Raw genomic sequence first — 23,867 nt, forward strand, 5'->3', positions numbered from 1 at the left:
GCTTAATTTGAATATATATGTGAGAGTAAATGAATATTTGAGTCAGATTGTGGGTTGACCCGCCCATAAACTTAAAACGGTTAAAAATAAAATTAAAAATGGTATCACATTTTTTTCACGATTTTTATATTATTACTGTGCAAATACACATAATACATGCTAGTTCTAATTATGACTTTTGAGGAAGTTTTTTTTATATACTAAGAATCTTCTCACTACCTTCCTCTCTCGATGTGGAATTCTAATTATGCCAAAAATAACTGTCTAGAACATATAAAAATAAATTTGTTCAACCTCTGGGTGATTATGTGCATGTATATATAACATGAAGATGATTAATTCATGTTTTCTCTTTAATTTGTCTGCAGTTCAAATTGTTGGTAATGGATTTAAGATTTTTTTATTTTTTTTTTATGAATGTAGAATCAAGCGAGTAAATTCATAACTTGGTAGATTACAATAATTAATATCTTAATGTTATGAGTTTCAATTTTCAAATAATCCAGTATCATTTTAAAATAATAATAACAAAATAAGAATTTAGAAAGAAAAAAAAAAAGGGAAAAGTTATCTAATTAGATATTTATGAACTAATTTGTTGTGTGACAAGACACATTGACAATGAGAGTCTCAAATTAATGAACTTTTATTTATTTTTTGTTTGTTTTCTTTTTCTTTTGAAAAACATCATCAAGTTTGAATTCATGATGACATGTATGTTCATGAACCTTATGCTTTATTGCTGAGTTAAACAAATATTTATAAATAAACTTATTTTCTATGTATGAATGACTAAATTTTTATCTAAAAAACAAGAGGAATTAATATTTTAAATTTTGTTATTGTATTATTTTTTAGAATGCTGAAGTAGAGCATTATTTATTAAAATTTCATATAATTATTTGTATAATTGATACATTAATAACTATAGGAACATCTTATAATGATTAACCTAACTTAGCATTAACTACGTACTACCTAGTTCACACATGTTGAGTTATGGATTTTCTCAACAGCGATAAACTGAAACATACAAATATTAATTACTAACTTAACGGCGACACATTGCCATTGACGGCGTGGATGGAGCGGCGTTAACTGATTCCATCATCTTGGTTCTAAAGAATTTGGCAGTAATGTCATCTGCCATAATCCTTCGCCTCTTCCGTCCGGACTGCGACGGCGGCTGTGAAATTCCGGCATCTAACGGAAAGTTAAGTATGGCCTTTCTTCCCCTCATCTTAAACGCCGCAAAATCATAAGCCCTAGCTGCCTCCACGTCAGTATCATAAGTTCCTAACCAAACCCGACACCCTTTCCGGGTCGGATCCCTAATCTCGGCTGCAAAAGTCCCCCACGGCCGCCGCCTCACTCCTCTGTATCGCCTCTTAGTAGTAGCAGCAGCAGCAGCAGCAGCAGCAGAGGAGACCACTCCCGTACCAACGCCGGCAACGGCAACGCCAACGGGGGAGTACTTGAGGTTAAGGAATTCGGGTTTTATTTCTGCAATGGGAAAACGGTTAATTGTAGCCGGTTTAGAAATGGGTGACCCGACTTCTTCGTCGGGGAAGGCGGCGTAGACCAGGGCGGAGATGAAGGAATCGGTGTGGCCGGAGAAGTCTCCGAGGAGATGTTCGCGTATCAGCTCTAGAGTAGTAAACTCGTCTTTTGTCGACGTTGCTGCCATTTGATTTATATATAATATATTATGTATATATAATTAAAATGTTTGTTTGTATATATAAATGTTGAAAAGAGGCTGCTGGCTAGCAAACAAAATGATTGAAATGAGACACAATTGCGATTTTGTTTGTATAAGAATAGAGATATATGTATAGTAGGGGTTTATATAGAGTTTGTATATTCAGTATTTTGTACGCGTAGATTCATTCATTGTATCTTTCAATTAAATTATATTATTTTTTTATTATTTTTTTTATTATTATATACAGCTATACGAATTAAGCTATAATTACGTGTGCAATTATAGTCTCTCGTCTCCCTCAATAGTTGGGGAAAGTACATTTCTTGTCCCTACGAATTCAACAATCCATTTTTATATAGAGATTATTTAAATAATTATATACTTATTTTTAATATTAAATTAAATTAATTATTTAGTTTTCCAAATTTATGTTATGTATTTTATTTTAATAATATATAATTAATTTGTAAATTATTATAATTAGTTAATGTAATAGAGATTATATTAAGAGGAGTGACAGAGAGAGGAAATTTGGTGAGGGAATGATTTGTCATTGTAAAAGTGAAAGGAAAGAGGGAAAAGAGAGAAATTATTTGATTTTTTCAGATTATGCCAAGTCATTCGCTCACTAAATTCTCTTACCTAATCATTTCTCTTATATTAATAATAAAATATTCATAATATATTATTCAACTAAAATTATATCAAACTATTTAAATTAATTCAAAAGTATACTGATTAAGTTAATTAAGAATATAATAATAATAAAATAAATAATATTTTCAATCCAATGCAATAGTAATATAAACTATTTAAGTATTTAATTTAATTATCTCAAATTCTTTTTAAAATATTTTAAGTTAAAGTTAATATTTTAAACACAAGATCTAGAAATCTGAGTTAGGGTGAGCTTAAAAAACATAACGAAAATATTTTAGATAAAATAATTGGATTAAATAAATTAATAGTGAATTAAATTAAAAAATATATAAAAAAATTAAGAGATAATATCATTTTTTACAGTAAGATTCTCTATAAGATTATGTTAGTTTTTAATATTAAAAAAATAAAATATTTAGATAATAATAATTTGTCAGTTATTATCCAATTATTATTATTACTTTGGAAGGAATCTTATTATTTGGTTGAATTTTTTAAAATAACTTTAACATTACAAAATATTATTTCACTATCTTATTAATTATATTACTAAATTTATTAATTAAAATATTAAAATAAATTTTAATTATTTTTTAAAATTATCATTATATATTAACACGTTTTAATTTTTTTCAAAATTCATAACTGTTTTAAATAGACCACTAATGAACAAAACCTAAGATTTATAGTTACGTTGACTTTCTATAATCACTTGACATTTTGAATATTAGTCCTTAACTTTTCATATATGATATATATATATAACAATTAATTATGTATATAATTTTTTATATTTTTTTTCCAAATTTTCACATTACACGATTCAAATACTGGATTTAATAACCCACAAATTATCCATATTATAAGATTACTCCCAACTTTAACAACAAACTGTCTGGTTATACAGCAAAAAAACAGACTCAACTGGTTAAATAAATAAAAAATATTTTTGCACAAAGTTACTGTATTTAGAAAAATGACAATAATGATAGTGGGCCAAACTTCTTTAGGACCCACTCCAAAGCCCACTAGTAGTTAGGTCTTCAATGTTGTGTCTTCGTCATTGACTATATAAAATACAAATATAATAATTAATTTACACCATATTAGAGTTTTTTTTAAATAACCAAGTTTGCTAAAAAAAAAATAATAATAAATAAGGATGGATAACAATTTTGAGGAGGTTTAGAATTTTTTTTTAATAATATAATAATAAAATAAAAATTAATAATTTAAATAAAAATTATTTTAATAATTTGGTTAATAAATTAAGTAATACAATGTATAAGAGATAAAATGAAATGATTTTTTTTGATTAGTTTGAGTTATTTAAGTAACTTAAACGAACAATTCCGTTTTAAATAATAAAATCTTTGACATTTAGTTGCAAACATATAAATAAAATAATTATTTTTTATAACTTTATAATAGTATTTATCGTGACTTTGTAAGTACGGTGTTCGTGAGGACTTCGATGAAGAAAGATTCAGATCCGATATTAGTTTTTCGCATTGCTTATATTATTTTTCACAAAGGAGTTGCTAAAGATTGGGATTGCCAAATTTTGGACAGCTTATTAATTGCTTTGGAATGGGGAGAAGGAAGTAGTTGACATTTAAGAATTTTAGGGTAAAGATTAGCTCAAGTCCACTTAATTTATTTTGTTTGGTGTAATTTCTTTTAGTTTAATTCACCGATTATTTATTTAATTCTAAAAAGGAGGTAGAGATCTATATTGATTCACCCGTTTTATCCATAATTTTCATATTCTTCGTTAATATAGCTCATAAATTTCATATCCAACAATAACTCTCGATAATTAGTTTCACTTAATTTTTTTTTCTCGTTGTTCAATGAAATGATTTTTTTTCTTCAGTTTTTCATCATTGCACTATAAAATACTCACTTGAATAGTTTAATTTATCTTAAAATCAAATATAAACATATTTTTTTAGAATTGAACATTCAATTATTTACTAAATAACTTTCTATCATAAATAGTGCATAAATATCTAAAAAATGGAACATCAAACTGTACAAATAAATATAAAAACATCGATATCTACATTTTTTAGAAAATGAAATTATCGATCTAGTGAAAGATTTACACAATATGGTCTCTACAATCCAAAACTAATGTAGCAAAATCTTTAAATTTTTCTCCTAACAATGAATATCATTCGTTACTTCTATAGAACGAGATCTGAAAAAACCTTATATGTGAAAACCAAAATTTATCAACTAGATATTAATATATAAGATGAGATGTTCATATATAAAAACGAAGTTTATCAACAAGATATATTAGAAACTTGGAGTATCTCTGGAAACAAAATTTGTAAGTCATATAGTCTGTTTAATAAATAATGATTTAATCAATTTATGTTACTTAGATTATATTAAATTGATTCATTTTGTTTTGAACGTGTTTCCACATCTACTATTGAGCGCGTACATTTTCCGCAATAAAGAATGTGAATAAATAACTTCAAAATAAAACAAAAAATTATTTATTGTTATTTACTTGGCACTTTTATTAAACGAGATTTAATTAAGAAAATAGACATAAATTCTATAATATATTATTTTAATGTTTTAAAATCTAGTAAAACTCAAACTATTTGAACCTTATAATATATCACTTTATTTTGATATATATAAATGATTATATTATTTTCAAGTTCACCTTAACTTTAATTCATTCATTTACTGCCACAGTTGCCATAATTGCAGGATGAATCATTTCTACATTATAAAGTGTTTACGATTAGTTTTTGTAGCATCTAGAGAGAAAGATGCATGAATGAAATGTTATGAATATATGCTGCGCTAGTTTAAAGAGGGGTATATAAAATACTATAATAAATTATACTTGTATTTTTAAAATGTCAATATTTCATAATAATAATAATAATATTAATAATAATAATAATTATTATAATAATAATAATTATTATTATAATAATAATAATTATAATAATAATTATAATAATAATAATAATAATTATTATAATAATAATAATAATAATAATTTAAGGTCTTGTTTGATTTTTGGGTTATTGGAGTTTTATCATGGTTTTATCTCAAATAACCTTGTTCTATGAAATTAGGAAATAACTAATTTTTTAGTTTTTATTACCAATAATACACATACCCAGGGACGGACCCAGAATTTCGAACTAGGTTGGGCTTGAAAAAAAATTATGATGGAATTAAAATAATAACGAGAAAATTTTGAAAAAAACCAAGTATATATAAAAGTAAAATTTTACAATTTTTTAATAATTAGATAAAAAAAAAACAATGAATTGTATTAATTTTTTTGTAAGAAATTAAGGGTAATGTCATATTTCTACCGTAAAAAAAAATATATATATTTCGGGGTGGGCTTCAGCCCACTCGAGCCCCTACATAAATTCGTCCATGCTCGTACCTCTCTTCTCCTCTCTCTCTCAATACATTTTAAAAATATATTAATTTAATTTATATTCAAATAAAATTTAAAATGTAATATAATAAAATAAATATTAAATATTATAGATATATAATATTAACTTTTATTAATACATCAATTAAAATTTAAATGAATACTAATTTTATAATTATAATTTAAATATTATATAAGATAATATAGTATATTATAATTTTATTTATATTATGTATTTATTTTTATTTAATATAATAATATAAAATTTTAAATGAAATAAATTTTATAATATAATAACCAAAAATCAAACAAATCTATTATAGTATTTATTTAGAAGAATAATTTAAAGTTAATTTCTAAAAAAAATAATAATAATAAATTTTTTTATAAATATTTAATTTAAATGAGATATATTTATAAATTAATTAATATTTTTTATTTAAAGATATTTAACTTTATTTTCTAGTATAATTATTTATTAAAATAAATTTAAATTTTAAATGGTATATTAGATAATATAGTTGGTTAGAATTTTATTTATATTTTGAATTTATTTTTATTTAATATAATTAATATAATTTTTTAAAATGAAATAATTTATTAATTTAAATTATATGAAAAATAATTTTATAATGTAATAAAATATATATTAATATTATTTTTTAATAATATAAAATAAAATATTTAATTAAAGGATAATTTTGATATTTTAATTTATAAAATGATTGATTTGATTTAGGATGTGAAAGTTGAGTTTTGAGTGACAACAATAACCCAAAGATTAATCGAGGCCTAAGTGACAACAATAAATTTTTAAAAAACTAAGATCATGATTAGATTCACAATTAAAATTTTAAATTAAAGTGGATTTAACAATCTAAATTAGTTTTATTAGAGATTCTTATATTCACTTTTGATGTGATATGTAACTTATTTCAAATCACAATAAATAACATGCAATTTACAAGTTTTACAATTTCTTATAATAAAGGTTAGTTTGATTAATTCAGCCTAAACTCTCGTATATGTATATATGTTAATTCTTATCAATCAGGGGCCCTAGAAGAAATTGATTAATCATGACTTGTCTTGTTCGATCTTTTCTTCTGTTAACGTCCTTTGTACAAATTTACGTACTACATCTCTAATTAATTAATGGTGAGTAATGAGCAAAACAGAAATGTACTATGCACGGTTTTTAAATTTAACAATAATAAAAATTATTTTATAAATTACTTAATTTATTAATTAAAATAAATATTAATCAATTTTTTAAATAATAAATTTATTTTAAAAACCTTATACATAACAAGCTCTAATTCGAAGATATAAAAATTTGTATTCTATATAATTGAAGTTATAATTTATATGATCTAATTAATGTAAAAGAGAAAAAAAAATGTGTATATAAATAAGATATATTTTTATATTAAAAAACCAAAGTAAAGTATTTTTTAATGATTATTTATTATTAAATTTGTTTATTTTATGTAGAAAACTTATAATAGGATCTATATTCATCATTTTATTTCAATTTAAGATCTTTAATTATAAATTAAACATTAAAAAAAATGATAAAACGAGGGATCAGACTAAATTATCCGCAAGCATCACCTTCACAAATAAAACAAAATTGCGATTAGATTGAAACTTTTGTTCAATGAATATTGATTTCAGAACTCGTCGCTTTCACATTTTCTAATCATAGTTAATGCTAATGTAATTATTATTATTATATCACTTCTCAATTTCTCACGTTTTTATTGAGTAAAATGATTTAAAATAATTTTGTTTTAATTTTTATGTCACTTCAATTAAATTTTATTGTTACTAGTTTGATTCGTTTATTCGTTAATATGTATGTGTAATGTTTGTTTGAACTTATTTAATTTAATTAATAAATATATAAAGAAAAATTAATTAAATGTTGTTATTAAATGTTTAAACGTGGGATTGTTGGTAATGTAATGAAATCCAGTGATCAAGGACGATCATGATGTGTGGAGGAGGCTAAACCACTAATTAGGGGAATGGGTAGGCTTGGGAAATTAATGATCGACTCATGAATAATTAATTACATTGTAATAATGATATCATCATTAGTTGATTCAATGTGCCATTAGTTGTTATCCGGATAAGTTCATTAATTGTTTTTTTAAATATATGTCAAAATATCTTAATTTTTATTTAAAAAATGGTCAACTTGTATTATAACTATAAATATATAAATGGTTTATAAACATGTTTCAATAAATCGAAAACAATCAACTCCTTTGATCATTTTTCCGATTTTGTTTTTTTTTAAATCGCTGTAATAATATTACTATGAAGGAAACTCATTAGAAAATTACGCTAGTGGAAGATTCTCTCCCATCTTAAGAACTAAGTTAGTTGGTTAAATAATTAAAATATTTTATTTAATATTTAAAAAATTATAAATAAAATAAAATGTTTTAATTAATTAATAATTGAATATATATAATTAGTTATTTGATTAAGGACTAAGCAAGTTGCAATATTTCTATTGTTTGGAGGTTGGATGTCCGATTGATGTAAATTAATGGACAAATTAAAATATTTTTATTTAATATTTTGAAAGATTATAAATAAAATAAGATATTTTAATGTTTTAATTAATTAATAATTAAATATAATTAGTTATTGATTAAATAAGGACAAAGCAAGTTGCATTTCTATTATTTGGAGGTTGGATCATTGGATGTCCGATCGATGTAAATTAATGACAAATTAAAGCATAGGTCTTTAATCATTATGTTCTTCTCCTCAATTTTGAGGTCCGGAAGGTTACAACTTTTTCTTTTTTTAAAAGATGTTTTAGCATTTTTTTAAGAAATTATTATAAATACATAATATGTTAATGTTTAATTTAATAACAATAATTTTACTTAATTATTTATATGATTTGTGATCTAGTTAAATGAGTTCAAATATTGACATAAACATATATTTGGTTTTAGGTGGCCTTTCTTGTTTGGTTATTCTTCCATTATTGAAGTAACTAGAAAGATTCTCGTGCGATGTAGATGAATAAAAATATATTGTTACAACGTCTCGCGTTTACCAAATTTGGTGTTAAATTAAAAAAAAAAACTACTAGCCTAGTTGGTTAAAGAGTTGTATTTATTTGGTTAGGTTGCGAGTTCGAAACATTACTATAACATTTTCAATTTTATTTTTAAACATTTTAAGTTTATGGGCGGGTCAACCCAAAATCCAACCAAAGTATCCATTTACTCTCACATATATATTCAAATGAGTGATGATAGGGGGAGCGAAAGTTTTGCAGCGAATGTGTAGCGAACTGATGTGGAATGGTGACTAGGCGGATGACTAATTATAACTTTAAATGTTTATTTATCTCTCTCATGTTTATTAATAATTTTTCTCTCTCTTACTTAATAATTTATATTCTATATCTTTAATCTTTAATAATAATTTATTTTAAATATATAATAATAAATCAAATAAAAAAATAACAAAAATATATATTTTCAAATATATATTATATTTAATAAATATATATTTAAGAGAAGAAAAAATTAAATATAAATTTTTTATTTTTTCAATTAATTATTTTTCACACTCTCTTCATTTTTTTATTTTTTATAATTTGAGTTATATTTATTTTAAATATTAATGGGTAAGATTTTAATTAGATGTAACAAATTCTTATTTATTTTATTATAATTTATTTTAAAAATAATAAATTTTTATTTTTTTATTATAACTTATTTTAAAAACAACAAATTCTTATTTTTATTATAATTTATTTTAAAAACAAATAAATAAATGAATTATTAACGCGTATATATATATATATATATATATTAACAGAGAAGAGAAATAATTAATTAAAAAAAATTAAGAATTTTTATATTTATTTTATTATTCTCTTAAACATATATTTATCAAATATAATATATATTTGAATAAATATTTTTTTTTGTTATTTATTTATTTGATTGATTTATTAATGTTCCTATTTTTATTCTAATTTTTTATAAATAAAAAAGGTAAATAATAAAATATAAAAACATATAAGATTGAAGAGATAAAAAATAAATTATTAATAAAAGGAAGAGAGAGAAGTTATTAATAAATAAGAGAGAGAAATAAACATTTAAAATTATGCTTAGTCATCGGCTTAGTCACCTTTCCACTTAAGTTCGCTACACATTCGCTGCAAAACTTTCGCTTCCCCTATCATTACTCTATTCAAATTAACCACAACTCTCGACCCGACAATCATGATACTTTCAAAATTAAGCATCATTTTATATATATATATATATATATATATATATATATATATATATATATATATATATTAGTTAGTTAAAAATTTGAACTTATATTGTTAAAAATAAAAATTTGGTGTTGAATTAAAAATAAAAAGTGTTATTAGCCTAGTTGGTTAAAGAGTTGTATTTGTTTTGTTAGGTTACGAGTTCAAAACATACTTATAACATTTTTAATTTTATTTTTAAACGTTTTAAGTTTATGAGCGGGTCAACTCAGAATTCGACCCAAGTATCCATTTACTCTCACATATATATCCAAATTAATCACAGCTCTCGACCCGACAATTCAGACACTTTTAAAATTCAGAATCATTATATATATGGTTCTAACTTCTAACTTCTAACTTTTAGTAATGATAAGTTTGTACATTTTATTATAATTGGTTGCTTACTTGAAAAATAAAATAAAATTATGGTCTTGTTCGGTTTAGGTTATTTAAATATTCAAACTACTTAAAACATTATTTAACTCTCATTCTCATACATCACATCACTTAATTCATTATCAAAATACCAAAATATTCTTTATTTTAAATTATTATTTTTTATTTTAATATTATATACCAACACATACAAAAACATCATTTATTTTAAATTTTTATTTTTTTTATTGTATATAAATACTTTTTAAGTCGTTTTATATAAAAAAATATTCTTAAAATTATTATCCATCATTATTTATTTATTTTTCTTAAAATTTTAAAATAATTCAAATTCATACTAGACCTTGTATTTTCTTTTTTAAGAAATTCGGATATGCTGTCCCAAAGATAATGTCCCACTTGTGTCTCATAGGAGTGAAGAGAGTGGAGAGAAGAAAAAGAAAATTAAATATTAAAATAAAATGTCATATATAATAAATAGACAGCAATGAACAGTTTCACTTGGGACAATAGGTCATCTCTTTTTCTAAGACATGCTTTTGTGTTCTAAATTTTTTTATGTTATGTTTGAAATTTGAATATGTGTCAAATTATTTTCTATAATAAGTTAATCATTATAAAATAGGTCAAGCCATTTCCTTATCATTTCTCTTCTATTATAAGGAAAGCTTCTATTTTTTATTCCTATAATAATTGACTATTAAATGTTATTCATAGAGCATTTGATATGGTTATTTGATGTTTTTCTTAATTTTTTTTTAAAATATGGTTGAATAAAAAAACAATTTATTTAAAATTTTAATTAATTGAATTATTATAATATTTTTTATTTAAATTTTATAGAAATAAAATAAAAATATTAATATTTTAACTAATAAATGATTTAATTATTAAAATAATAGTGATGTAATAAAAATAAAATTTATAAAAAATTGTATAAAATTCTACAAAAAATATACCTTATATAAACCTTTAATAGTAAAAAAAATAATAATCGTAAGAGTAATATCAGAAGTAAAAAGTCAACATTTAATCGTTATAAAATCATTATATAGAGGCAATATCAATCATTTTAAAAATGATTGTTATAAAAGAATCAATATCAACTATTTTTAAAAATATACATTGAATTAATATCTAACGATTTTAAAGTAGTTGATATACACCATTTTAAAAATCGTTGATATTTAAGGATCAATATTATTTGTTTTCATAATGTTAATAGAGAGAGTTAATATCAACCATATTTAAAAACGTTGATATTGATTTTATATTTATTTTTTTAACTTACAAATTTAGTTAATAATTTATAAATTTTATATTTTTAAAAAATTATTAAATTATATTAATATTTATTTTGATATATCAATATATTTATTAATAATTAATTATAATATATATAATCATAATTATTAAATAATAATAAAAAAAACAAAAAAAAATGTATGAAAAAATATTTTAAATTTAAAATCATTATATAAATTTATATATATTATATAATTAAATTTAATGAAAATGTGTATTAAAATATAATAATAATAAATTAAATAGAATTAAGAAGTTTAAAAACATATATATTTAAACTAAACATAAAATATATATTTAAATTAGTGAGAGTATTATATTTAAGACTTATTTATTAGTAAAAGAGAAAACAAATTAAGGAAAAAAATTAAAATATTTATAATGTAAATAAATTATTATAAGAAGGAAGATTTTTGTGTGTATATCAAAATATATAAAAAAAATATTAATAAAAAAAAATTATAATAATATTTATTCAATATTTAAAATTCTTAATAAATCACGAATAATATATTAAACTAAAAAATTGAATACTCTCCTTCCACATTTTATTTAATTCGGTAAAATAATATATCTTCTCACATATCTCATTACATTTTTTTTTTATTTTGGTTAATCAAATATTTGATTCATATCTTTTAACATTTAGCAATATGACCTCACACTTTTAACCATCAAATATTTTATTCATATTTTTTTAATTACTTTCAATTGTTACCGGCATATTATCCCTTAAAAAATCACATTTCAATCACACTTAGTTAAATATTGCACTTGTTTTTGTTAGGTTATAATTTCAAAACATATTTATAACATTTTTTATTTTATTTTTAACCGTTTAAAGTTTATGGACGGGTCAATCCACAATCTGACTCTCACATATATATTCAAATTAACGACAACTCTAGACCCGAAAATCAGAACAAATTAAAATTAAACATTATTATATATATATCAAATTGTGTTCAAATCATCCTCTACACCCTTAAAAATATTAATTCATTTACAAGAAACAATAAAAAAAAATATATCAACATAAACTTTATAAATTTAGTTTATAATTAATATGTATAAAATAATCTGTTAATATACACCGATTTGGATCAGATTAGTACATTTTTCCGTTTATAGTTGTTAATAGGTATATCTTTCATTTTTTTTTAGATTATATATCATATCAAAAATTTTAATATAGAAAAGTTATATAATATCGTACCGATTCACCGAAATTTTGGTATACCAAAATCTCAATATAATACTGTTTATACCGATTATTTACGGTATCAAGTAACATACCGTTAAATCAAAAACCAAACACTACTCAGTTAAATCAAATTAACTTCATATCTCGTAAAATAAATGCCTAATATATTGATTAATATTACAGTTTAATTATATTTGAATTTAGTTTTATAAATAAATTAATATTAAATTTATTTTGAGAAAAATAAATTTGTTAAAGTTAGATAGACAAAATAAATAAATTGAGAATTGAGTATTAAATATGCTTGAAAAAATAAACAAATTTATTAAAATTGGTTGATTAACTTTCAATTTATTTAGAGAAAAAATAAATTTGTTAAGGTTAAAAAAACATAATGACCTGTGAGTTGAGCCACAAATCTGTTTAATTCTTTTTTTACTAAAATTGATTTATTCGTTAATAATCTTTTAATTATTGGGAAAAATTTATAATAATTACATGAATTTAATTTATGAAATATAAATTAAATTTTAATTATATATAATTTATAGTAAGTTTTTATTATGGTATATACCGAAAATCATATACTTTTACCAAACGGTTCGGGTAACATATTTACCATTTTTTCTACATAAAAGAAATGATTATTTTTAGAATTTCACTGTACTAATTTTAAAAATTCTTAAAATATGGATAAAATTCTCACCCTTACATGCACATTACAACGGTACAGTAAAAAAGAATGAAACGGTTAATTTGAAAAATCCGAAATCATTACCCAAAAGAGGTGTGGGTAGACGTGATGAATTAGAGTTTTACATTATTCAGATTATTCTCAAATATATTTAATATTATTATGTTTATTTTCAGTTTATTCAGTTAAAGAAAAAAAAGTAGAGAGCAGTGTTTAAACACAAAATGAGTTTGATTATAATTTGTTGCGTTATCTTATTACACAAAATTATTATAACAGATAATTATATGATCGCTCAAAATTAAATACTGAATCAAACGTGACCTAATAAATTATAAGTGTTATTTTGCATGTACGTTGACGTTTTGGTGTAAATGTCACGTAATTAAATTTAAATCTAATAAAAAAAAAGAAAATTAATTTCTTAAGTTCAATTACGTGTTGTCACATCATTTCGATACTATTTATAATACTAAATTCTCGCTCTTTATCATTAATCTATATATTATATATTATATATCTTTGTTCATAATCGTTAATTATAATAAGATTGGAAAACTGTAATTTATTTTTATAAATTCTTACCATCGTTATAATTATTAAATTATTTATATTATTAATTAAATATTAAAATATTTTATTTTTATTTAATTTAAATTTTAAATATAAAAAAATTAGTAATAAAAAAAATTAATAACTCAACTAGACTATTTTTTTTTTATCAAATAATATATATTTTTTTACAAACTCTTGATGATGGATAAGAGGGTTTTGATGATATTTTTTTTTCCTATGGATGGAATTTTTAATAAATATTTTGATGGCCAGTTCTCATGTTTTTTCTATAAATTATGGTTTACAACTCTTTCACATATAGTCACAATTATGATTTTCCAACTTCAATTATTTAGTAATAACTAAACTTGAGATATTTTAACTTTTTTAGGTAACTTTTTTTTTTTATATTTACAAAACTAATTCAGAATAAGGATGTTATATTTTTAAGCCCAATTAGATGTTTAATGGGCTAATCCACCTGATCTCATATCAAGTTGTTTTGGGCTTAATTATTTTTTTCATTTAGAAAAATTTCATTATTGCGTGACTGAGCCCAAAATAATCTGTGATCGCATCTCATCAACTATTTTTAAATATAACAACTTGGCATGCCTATCATTGTCTTCAACTATTTTTTAAGCAAACAAGAATAAAACTTGTTGGAAATTATAGACCTTAGTCATAGGAAAATATTTTGATAGAAGGTCAAAACCTTGAATAAGTTTGGTAAAGAGATTCCAAAGTTAATAAAGATTCAGAATTTGAAGTTGGAGCGGATCTTGAGGTGGGCTTGAATTATTTTTGAGAAATTTATGAATGAAATAGTTAAATTAATTTAAATTTTACTTATTTTTGGGAATTAGAAAAATAAAGAATAAATTAAATTAAAAATAGAAAATTAAATTAGATGGTTATATCACATTTTTAGCACAAAAAATTATTTATTTAATTTTTTTTTTTAGGGTGTGTTTGAGCCCACCTCAGCCCTAAAGTAGATCCGTTCATGTTCATAGTATCGCATCATAAAACTTTAGCAAATTTTAACATAATCGAGTAAATTCCGGGAGATCCTTTATTCGTCGAATAAATTAGTTGTTCACAAAGATGAAGGGATGTGTTTCAAGGGTCAAAAACCTCAACAAATCCATCCTTGCAAAAAAGAGGCATAAGGTTTATACAAATAACCAAACAATTTGTGGGCCAAATGATACATGGTTTGGAAAGGATCTTAAATAATTAATGATAAAATAAAACATGCATGGATCATGGTTAGTTAGTAATAAAAAATAATTAGAATTTGGGACGGACTAAGATGTTCAGAACAATTAATATAGTCTAAATTTCAAAATCTTTAACAGACAAAAAGATTGATTAGTCAATTAAAGAGTGATTTCAGTATCAAACTTTCACTTTGAAAAATCTGCATCTAAAATCTATTTGTTTGACAAATGAAAGCATTTGAAAATAATCAACCACTCTAATATTGTTTAGTCTTCCATCAAATGATGTTGTTCAAGGACGACAACACAACTATATATTAATTTAATCAAGTATCTCAACTATATATCTTTCATTGGGACACTGATAAATATTGCGGTATATTAATTTATATCAAATGATTTAATTCTAAACTTAGATAAAAATAATTATAATTTTTAATTAAATATTCACTATACATTTGTTTAACCATATTCATTCATTCTATAAATAGTGGCTGCCTTACTTTGGCTATCTTAAGTATATTAATTTATCTAACAAGTATCTTAGGTTAGTAAATATAAATTAGAATTTTTATTTGTAAATAATTGAACTTTTCTTATAACAAAATTAATAAAATGATTGTATTTCGTCTATTATAGGTATTGGATTGATTTTGACATATATATCTATAGTTTTTAAAATGCATTTTAGTTTCTATTATAAACTACTCTTATGAATTCAGTTAAATAAATATATAATTTTCTTTTCCAACAAATGAAACATTTAAAATGATGGCACTTATGATTTAGGATTGTACATGCATTGATGTTTTTATTTATTTATAATTTATATTTATATCATATTATTATTTTTAATCATATCTTTCAATATTTATCCACTTTTATAAAAGTCTTATTATTAAATTGACTAAAGGTTTAAAACAAATCGAAACCGTTTAAACTAAATCGAATTTATTATAGTTTTCTTTTACCAAACCGATCTCAATGATTCAGTTTGTCGGCAACGACACTTTAACCGTTCAAACCGACCAAATATTTAAAAAATAATATTTAAATAAGATAAAAATAGAAATCAAACCTTAAGAACAATGAGTAAGGTATAATAATTATTAGGTCATAATACACCTTTAAAATAATAATAATAAAAGAACATCATAAACTTTTTAGTACAATACTTGTGTTTTTAAAATTAAGGTGATTCATGAATTATAATATTGTATTTGTTTATATATATATATATATGAACAAATACATTTTGACAAATCGACAAAACCGATATTCTAACTGTTTAAATCAAATCGATTAGGCCGACGGTTTAAAATTCAGTAAAACATGTATGTACATTTTGGTTCATAATCTGAACAAATTGAACCGTTTTATACCCATAAAGTCTAGCATGCACCTGAAATTATGAAAATATCTAACACACTACACTTAAAACCAAACAGGGATATTTTTTAACCTAGGATGTTTCAGATAACCACAACGCGCCACCGGCCCGTCTGTTGGGGGTGATGACGGCGGGACGTCAATTATACCGGTCATATCGGCGGATTCCCAAACGACCGTCCAACTCCGGCGGGAAAGTACTTCTGTTCCAATTCCGATGAGTTTTCCTTCTTTATCTCCTTCTTCCCCTTCTCTTGAATCTCCTCACTCTCTCTACTCCTCCGGCGGCTGCAACCCTCCAACTCCAAGTGCGTGCTCTCCGGCGGATTACCCGCTTCGAGAGGGAAATTAAGAATTGCCTTCCGGCCACGCATCTTGAAAGCTGCCCGGTCGTAGGCCTTCGCAGCTTCAACGCCGGTGTCAAAAGTTCCTAGCCAGACCCGGGAACCTCTTCGGCTCGGGTCTCGTATCTCCGCCGCGAATTTTCCCCACGGCCTCTGTCTCACTCCCCTGTAATGCATTCTGTCTACTCCGGCAGCTGGCTGCGGAATAGATTCCTTGAGAGATGGCTTTTTGGTAGGTTTCGTCTCAAATTCAAATGAATCGAAACCATTTTCAGAGGAGGAAGACTGTTGATGAAGTGATAATTGATGAGGGGTTATAGGATTGAAATCAAGGTAGTTTTGTGCAAAGGAAAAATCGTCGAGAAGGTGCTGACTTATAAGCTCAAGAACAGAGGATTCATCTGGAGAGGAAGCCATGAAAGACGATGGAATTTTAGCTGTAATAGAAAGAGAGAAGAATTGAAAGTGGAAATAAATAAATAAAGAAAGAAAGAAGAATTGAAATTGGAAACATTCTTGCAGTGTGAGTGGGACTTAAATTGCTGCGTGTGCCATTTAAGAAAAAAAGAAAGTGGTGAATTGTTTAGTTAAATACAAGGAAAAAATTTGTATTTAATTGCCTTATTTTTCAAATTCTACCACCATAAATTATTGGTGGGATATGATAGATTTATACTGGAACCGGAGTGTGGAGGTTTTAAAAGTGGGCAAACGGTAGGTTTGAGTTGGTCTTGTTCCGGGCTAGACACCTCAAGCATAAAAGGGTTGTGCTAGGACCAACTTATATGGAACAACACCTGACATGTATAATCATAATCTTACATCACATGAGCCCTTACTAACTAGAAATGACAACGAGGTAAATATTTTTAAATGGCCAATTGTTAATTTGGTTGATTATTTATTTTTAATATAAGTCAACCTACATAAACTACATAATGTGATTTAAATTCTAATATGAAATTAAGTTTATGGGTTAGGTGTATTTATTATGAATATAAAGTGAGAATACTTAAAATGATATTTCTAATTTTATGAAAAGGTCAAATAAAAAATAATTTTATGAATAAATATAAGTTTTATAATTTGTTTATTTAATTATAAAATAATAATTAATTTTTTTTTGGATAAAACTAGTTAATAAAAGTAAGTTTTACAATTTTTAAATAATTAAATAAATAATCAGTATAACATTTTAACACGGTGCATTTAACACAATCAAATATAACATTCACATATTTATATTAACACTTAATTATGTACAATTAGTAGTGCAAGTAGTCATAATCCAAATAAATTAGTATAGTTTACACTAGTGACGAAACTAGAAATTTGTGTTGGGTAGGTTTGAAAAAATTTAGAGTGAACTTAAAAAAATAACGATAAAATTATAGATAAAATGAAAGTGGATAAAAGTAAATTTTGTATTTTTCTAAACAAAAAAATATAGTATATTAAATTTAAAATTTTTAAAAATTAAGAAGTAATGTCATATTTATATCGTATTTTATATATCCCCTATTTTACCCAGATATTTCACTATAATAAAATAATGTCAATGTTTTTTTTTCATGCATAGTTTCCAACTAAATTAGTTCATAAATATTTTTTTATGCTTAACGCTATTAGTCGACGCTAACATATTGAGGTGTGTAAATGTCATAAACAAAGTATAATAAAAAAAAAACTAAATAACTTTAAGTTAATATAATATCCAATTATATGTAAATTTTCAAAAAGCATATAAGAATTAAATTTTAGGATTTGAATGGTTTATTTTCTATTTTAAATTGGAAAGTTAAATAATTAAAACTGATAGTATAATTAAAAAAATTAATCATCCTTAAACAATTATAGTTTACACATTTTATATAGGGAACATAAAACATCATAATAAAAAATGTAATGCTTATTAATATTTCTCAATTTTCAATCTAATTAATGCTTACTAAATATGCTAGAATTCAAGGATAAAATCATTTCCTTTTTGATAAAATAAATCAAAACTAAACCACGATAAATTTACAATTTATTCGTCTCTCTATCTAATTTCAGTTATCTAACATGTTCTTCGATCCAAAAAGGAAATTCAGATTTATTATTTATTGGGCCATTTTTAGTCATAATTTAGGATAATAAATTTATACAAATTTAATCTAATATGATAATTATGATAATTTAAGTGACAATGTTTTTCTTAAGAATAAAAAAATTCATACACTATTAAGAAAAAAAAAGCATTAGTAGGGACCCTTTAATGACATTCATTAAAGATTTAAAGAGTTAGCCACCTTATACTAAAACAAAACAAAAAAAACATAATTTCAAAATAACTGAATTTAAGTTTCACAATTTTTCAATGTTAATTTTTAGTATTTATTCTTTAATTTTTCAATAAATCATAAGTTGACTTAAATAAAATATAAGTTTAATAAATTTATCAATATCCCAATTCCCAAATATGTTTAGAGGAAAAATAGATAACAATGTTGTTTTCAGTGAGACATATCTAGAGTGTGACCAATGACAATTATGTCATGCCAAATGATGTCGACCTCCCTTTAACCCACTAAAATAAATGGATTAAAAAAAATTGACTATTAAGGATATTTGATTGGAAAAATTTGACATTTTCTTTTATCAAACTAAAAATATATTTCTTTCAATCAAAGTTTAGATTCAGGTCATAATTCTAAATCAAATAAAAAAACATATGTAAAAGATGCAACTTTAGAAATATTTGTAAGGTTTGTGAAGGCTTAGAATTTATATCTTTTTAAATGATAATGTTTGAATTAATTTATACTATTTATCAATAATCTATAATTTGTTTTTACCTAGTATATATATATATATATATATATATATATATATATATATATATATATATATATATATATATATATATATATATATATATGATATAACCTATAGGTCAACCTTAATAAATAATTAATTTCAATGTATCAATCAATATTATAATATAATTATTTTTCATAAATTAAATAATCAGCAACAAATAATGATGTATTTCGATAAGACTTTTAGACGAGGAAATGATAGGATGTTCCAAAATTGATCGCATAGGAAAAACCAGGTTCGTTCGATGCTACCTTTACTGGCACTGCCTATCTGAATCCATTTACTAAATGACTAATGTCAATCATAAAATATGTTTCTCTCACGGTTAACTCATAAACTTAACTATAGTTAAAAATTAATATATTAAATTATTATATATTTTGTTTTAACGAAAAATAATATAATTATTTAAAATTATAATATTATTTCTCCTAAAAAATATATATAATAATTTAATGCATAATTTTTTTCTTTAAATCCTCACCCCACGTATAATATTATTGCAATATATATATATATTTAATTAATAGTAATATTAAATTATTATGTTATAATTTTTATGTCACTGCTAAATAATATCAATATGATATATATTTAATTAATAATATATTTTTTAAATTATTATGTTGTTCCTTATAAAATAATATATATAATGATTTAATGCATGCGATACAAAACATATATAACATTAATTTGTTATTAACAAATAATAATAATTTGATATATATTTAATTAATAATAATTTTTAAAATTATTGTGTTATTCCTTGTAACAAAATATATATAATAATTTAATACATATATATATTTATAAAGGTGATTTAAAATTATTATGTTATTTTTACTTAAAAAAGAATATAAAATAATTTAATATATTATTTTCTCTTTTAAATTCTTAACTATAATTAAGTTTATGAATTAGTGGTGTGACATTGTCAATTATTAATTGGATGATTCAGGCATTGCCTATAGGTAGCATCGAACTAACTGAAAAACCACCTTTTTCATTCTCATTGAATTGAATGGTTCACAAATTGATTAAATTTAATACATATATATTAATTTATTAATTAAGGAATTAATGTATGGCGGGATCGCCTTCATCAACTTGACCATTAATTTATCAATTAAACACCTATTACAATATATTAATAAATTAAATTAATATCCAATGGATCTTTGGCTGTTTCACTTTTATTACGATAAAAAAAAAATATAAAAAAAAATATAAAAAATATAAAAAATTAACACATTCTCTCTTTTGTATGATTAGCCAACCTCTTTCATGTTTCTCTATTTAGGGCCATTAGCCAACCTCTTTCATGTTTCTCTATTTACGGCCATGAAGAAGAATGAGGCGAAACGAAATACTGATTCTTTTACACCTAACATTTATATGGTGTAACATTTATGGGTTCGCACTAGCATTTTAAGTATGGACTTATGAGGTCATCTAAAGTTTTGTTCCTAAATTTGTCAAGAATTTGATTAACCTTTATGCCTAAGGATATTTATGCCCAAGGATAATACTTTGTACATCCAGTAGGAAGAACTCTAATCCATAGATAGTGTTTGCCCTTCAGAGCACGATGGTGATTAAGATGGAAGAATCTGAAGTGGAAAAAAGTTTGTACAATGTTGAAGATGAAGATATTGTAGATACTACTCCAAAACCTACCAAGAATAAAAGAAAGGCTGAAGATGATATAGATATTACTCCCAAATATGTCAAGAGGGAAGAGAAAGCTTGAATATGAAGATGATGTAGATAATACTCTCAAATATGTTCCCAAACCTATCAACAGGAAGAAAATACATGCTCTTAAACCTGCCAAGAGTCTTACTTCTCCCCCTAGTCCAACATGGTATATCCCCACCGCGATGTCTAACACTTGATAAGGAAGATGCATTTGTTGTTGGATGTAAATGTGAAAAGCTGAAAGAGGATGTCAAAGAGATTAAAATAGAAATAATTTTCATCAAAGAGAATCAAAACAATCACCTTCTTCAGTTAAACCAGATGGTTTATGATGGCCATATTATTAGTCAAACTACATGTGAAGTTGAAGTGAACCGTACAACAACTTCAACTTCATATATAGTTTGACTAATAATATGACCATTTGATCGACCATATTATGAGTCATCTAGTTCAACTAAAGAAGGTGATTGACTTGATTCTCTTTGATGAGAATTTTTTTTTTTAATTTCTGTAACATCTTTCTTCAGCTGATTACATTTATATTCAACAGGCGGTAGACGTGCAAGTGTAGTTGGCAGGTTTGTGAATAGTATCTACATCATCTTCAGGCTTTCTTTTCCTCCCATATGTAACTCCCTCAAAGAAATCATCAAACGAATTGTATGTCATTTCTTCAAAATTCACCCACTATACAAGCTCTTATCCACTTCAGACTCTTCCATCTTAGTCACCACCTTGCCTTTCAGGATCGTTATTATCTTCGGAACGGAGTTCTTCCTACTGAATTTACAGAGTTATATCCTTGGACAGATAAGCTCATGAAGCTTCTCCTTGTGACGAATTTAGGGACAAAGATTTTGATGACCTCATAGATCCACACTTCCAATTGTGAACTCATATACGTTATAAGCATTAAAATCAATATTCCATGTCGCCCTATTCCTTTCCAGCGTTCTTTTGTGTTAGATATACGGACCTGTGATGTTTTATATCCTTGTTAACACCTTCAAGGTGGCTCTAAATGTCACCTTTGCTAATATAAATCAAAGAAAAGCTTCAATGTCCTCTACCATGTAGAGGATTTTGATACTTACAATCCTCTTTAAGTCAAATGCAAAGAGATACTGACAAACTAGGCATATCAGTCACATCTGTCATGCATCTTCCTTAACAAAGCATAAAAGAAAAGATGACTCAAAATCGACAATTCTAACACTCATATTCATGACAAAATACTTAACCAACAAAGGTTAACAACGTCGGAATTCTTCATCTTCATTCACCACAGGAAATCTGCCGAAGGCTTATCACCATGGCATACTCTTTCACTTTCATGCCAAAGGACAGTTCCTCTACGTTCACCATGAACATTATCTGTTTTGAGTTAGAACTAATTTTCTTAAACAACATTTGATAGACTATGGTTCCTGAGAACAGCACGCCTGGGATTCTAAATAAATATTAGAATTTGATATTTATAGCCCTCTCTATAAGATCGATATTAACAAACTTATTAGCGATCTTGGTGAGGCTGAGAGCAGATTTTCAAGAAATCCTACTAAGAAACTCAGTAATGGTGGTTGACGTCATCTTCAAAAGGAACAACAAGTATGTTAGAATGAATAAATGAAAGACCCTAAACCTTCGTGTGACGAGACGAACTTTTACTAAACCCTAAACCTAAAACTAAAACCCTAATCTCATACTCACCTAAATAATGAAAACAAGGTTTGAAGGAACGACGAGACGAGCCAGATGAGTCGAGTCAACAGTTAAGATGAGCAGCTAGAGAAAAACGAGATATGAAATATTATAACCTAAAGAAGGGATGCGTCACGAGGAGAGGGACATATAAATAGAGTTTGACACGTGCGCAGCCTCTTCGCCTTCCTCATTTCGCGATTAACTTTTGCTTGACGCGATATCATACCAAAATATGTCATTAATAAACCATGTTAAAGCTCAAAAAAAAAGCAAACAAAATATATATATATATATATTATATATATACGTATATATACATAAACGTACGTACATATATGGGTATATATACATAAATGTACGTACATATATTTATATATGTACATATATGG

General features: G+C 24.1%; 1 protein-coding gene and 1 pseudogene across 1 annotated transcript; both read right to left on the bottom strand.

The window, feature by feature from the left end:
• Positions 1 to 884: 884 nt before the first annotated feature.
• On the bottom strand, positions 885 to 1,797 carry LOC124932727 (ethylene-responsive transcription factor ERF106-like). The gene has a single exon (XM_047473397.1). It carries the CDS (start codon positions 1,685 to 1,687, stop codon positions 1,052 to 1,054), a length of 636 nt encoding a protein of 211 aa, XP_047329353.1. The 5' UTR covers positions 1,688 to 1,797; the 3' UTR covers positions 885 to 1,051.
• A 15,014-nt stretch (positions 1,798 to 16,811) lies between these two features.
• On the bottom strand, positions 16,812 to 17,785 carry LOC124932656 (annotated as a pseudogene).
• Between the last annotated feature and the right edge of the window lie 6,082 nt (positions 17,786 to 23,867).

The sequence above is a fragment of the Impatiens glandulifera genome, chromosome 3 (assembly GCF_907164915.1).
Source record: "Impatiens glandulifera chromosome 3, dImpGla2.1, whole genome shotgun sequence".
NCBI lineage: Eukaryota > Viridiplantae > Streptophyta > Magnoliopsida > Ericales > Balsaminaceae > Impatiens > Impatiens glandulifera.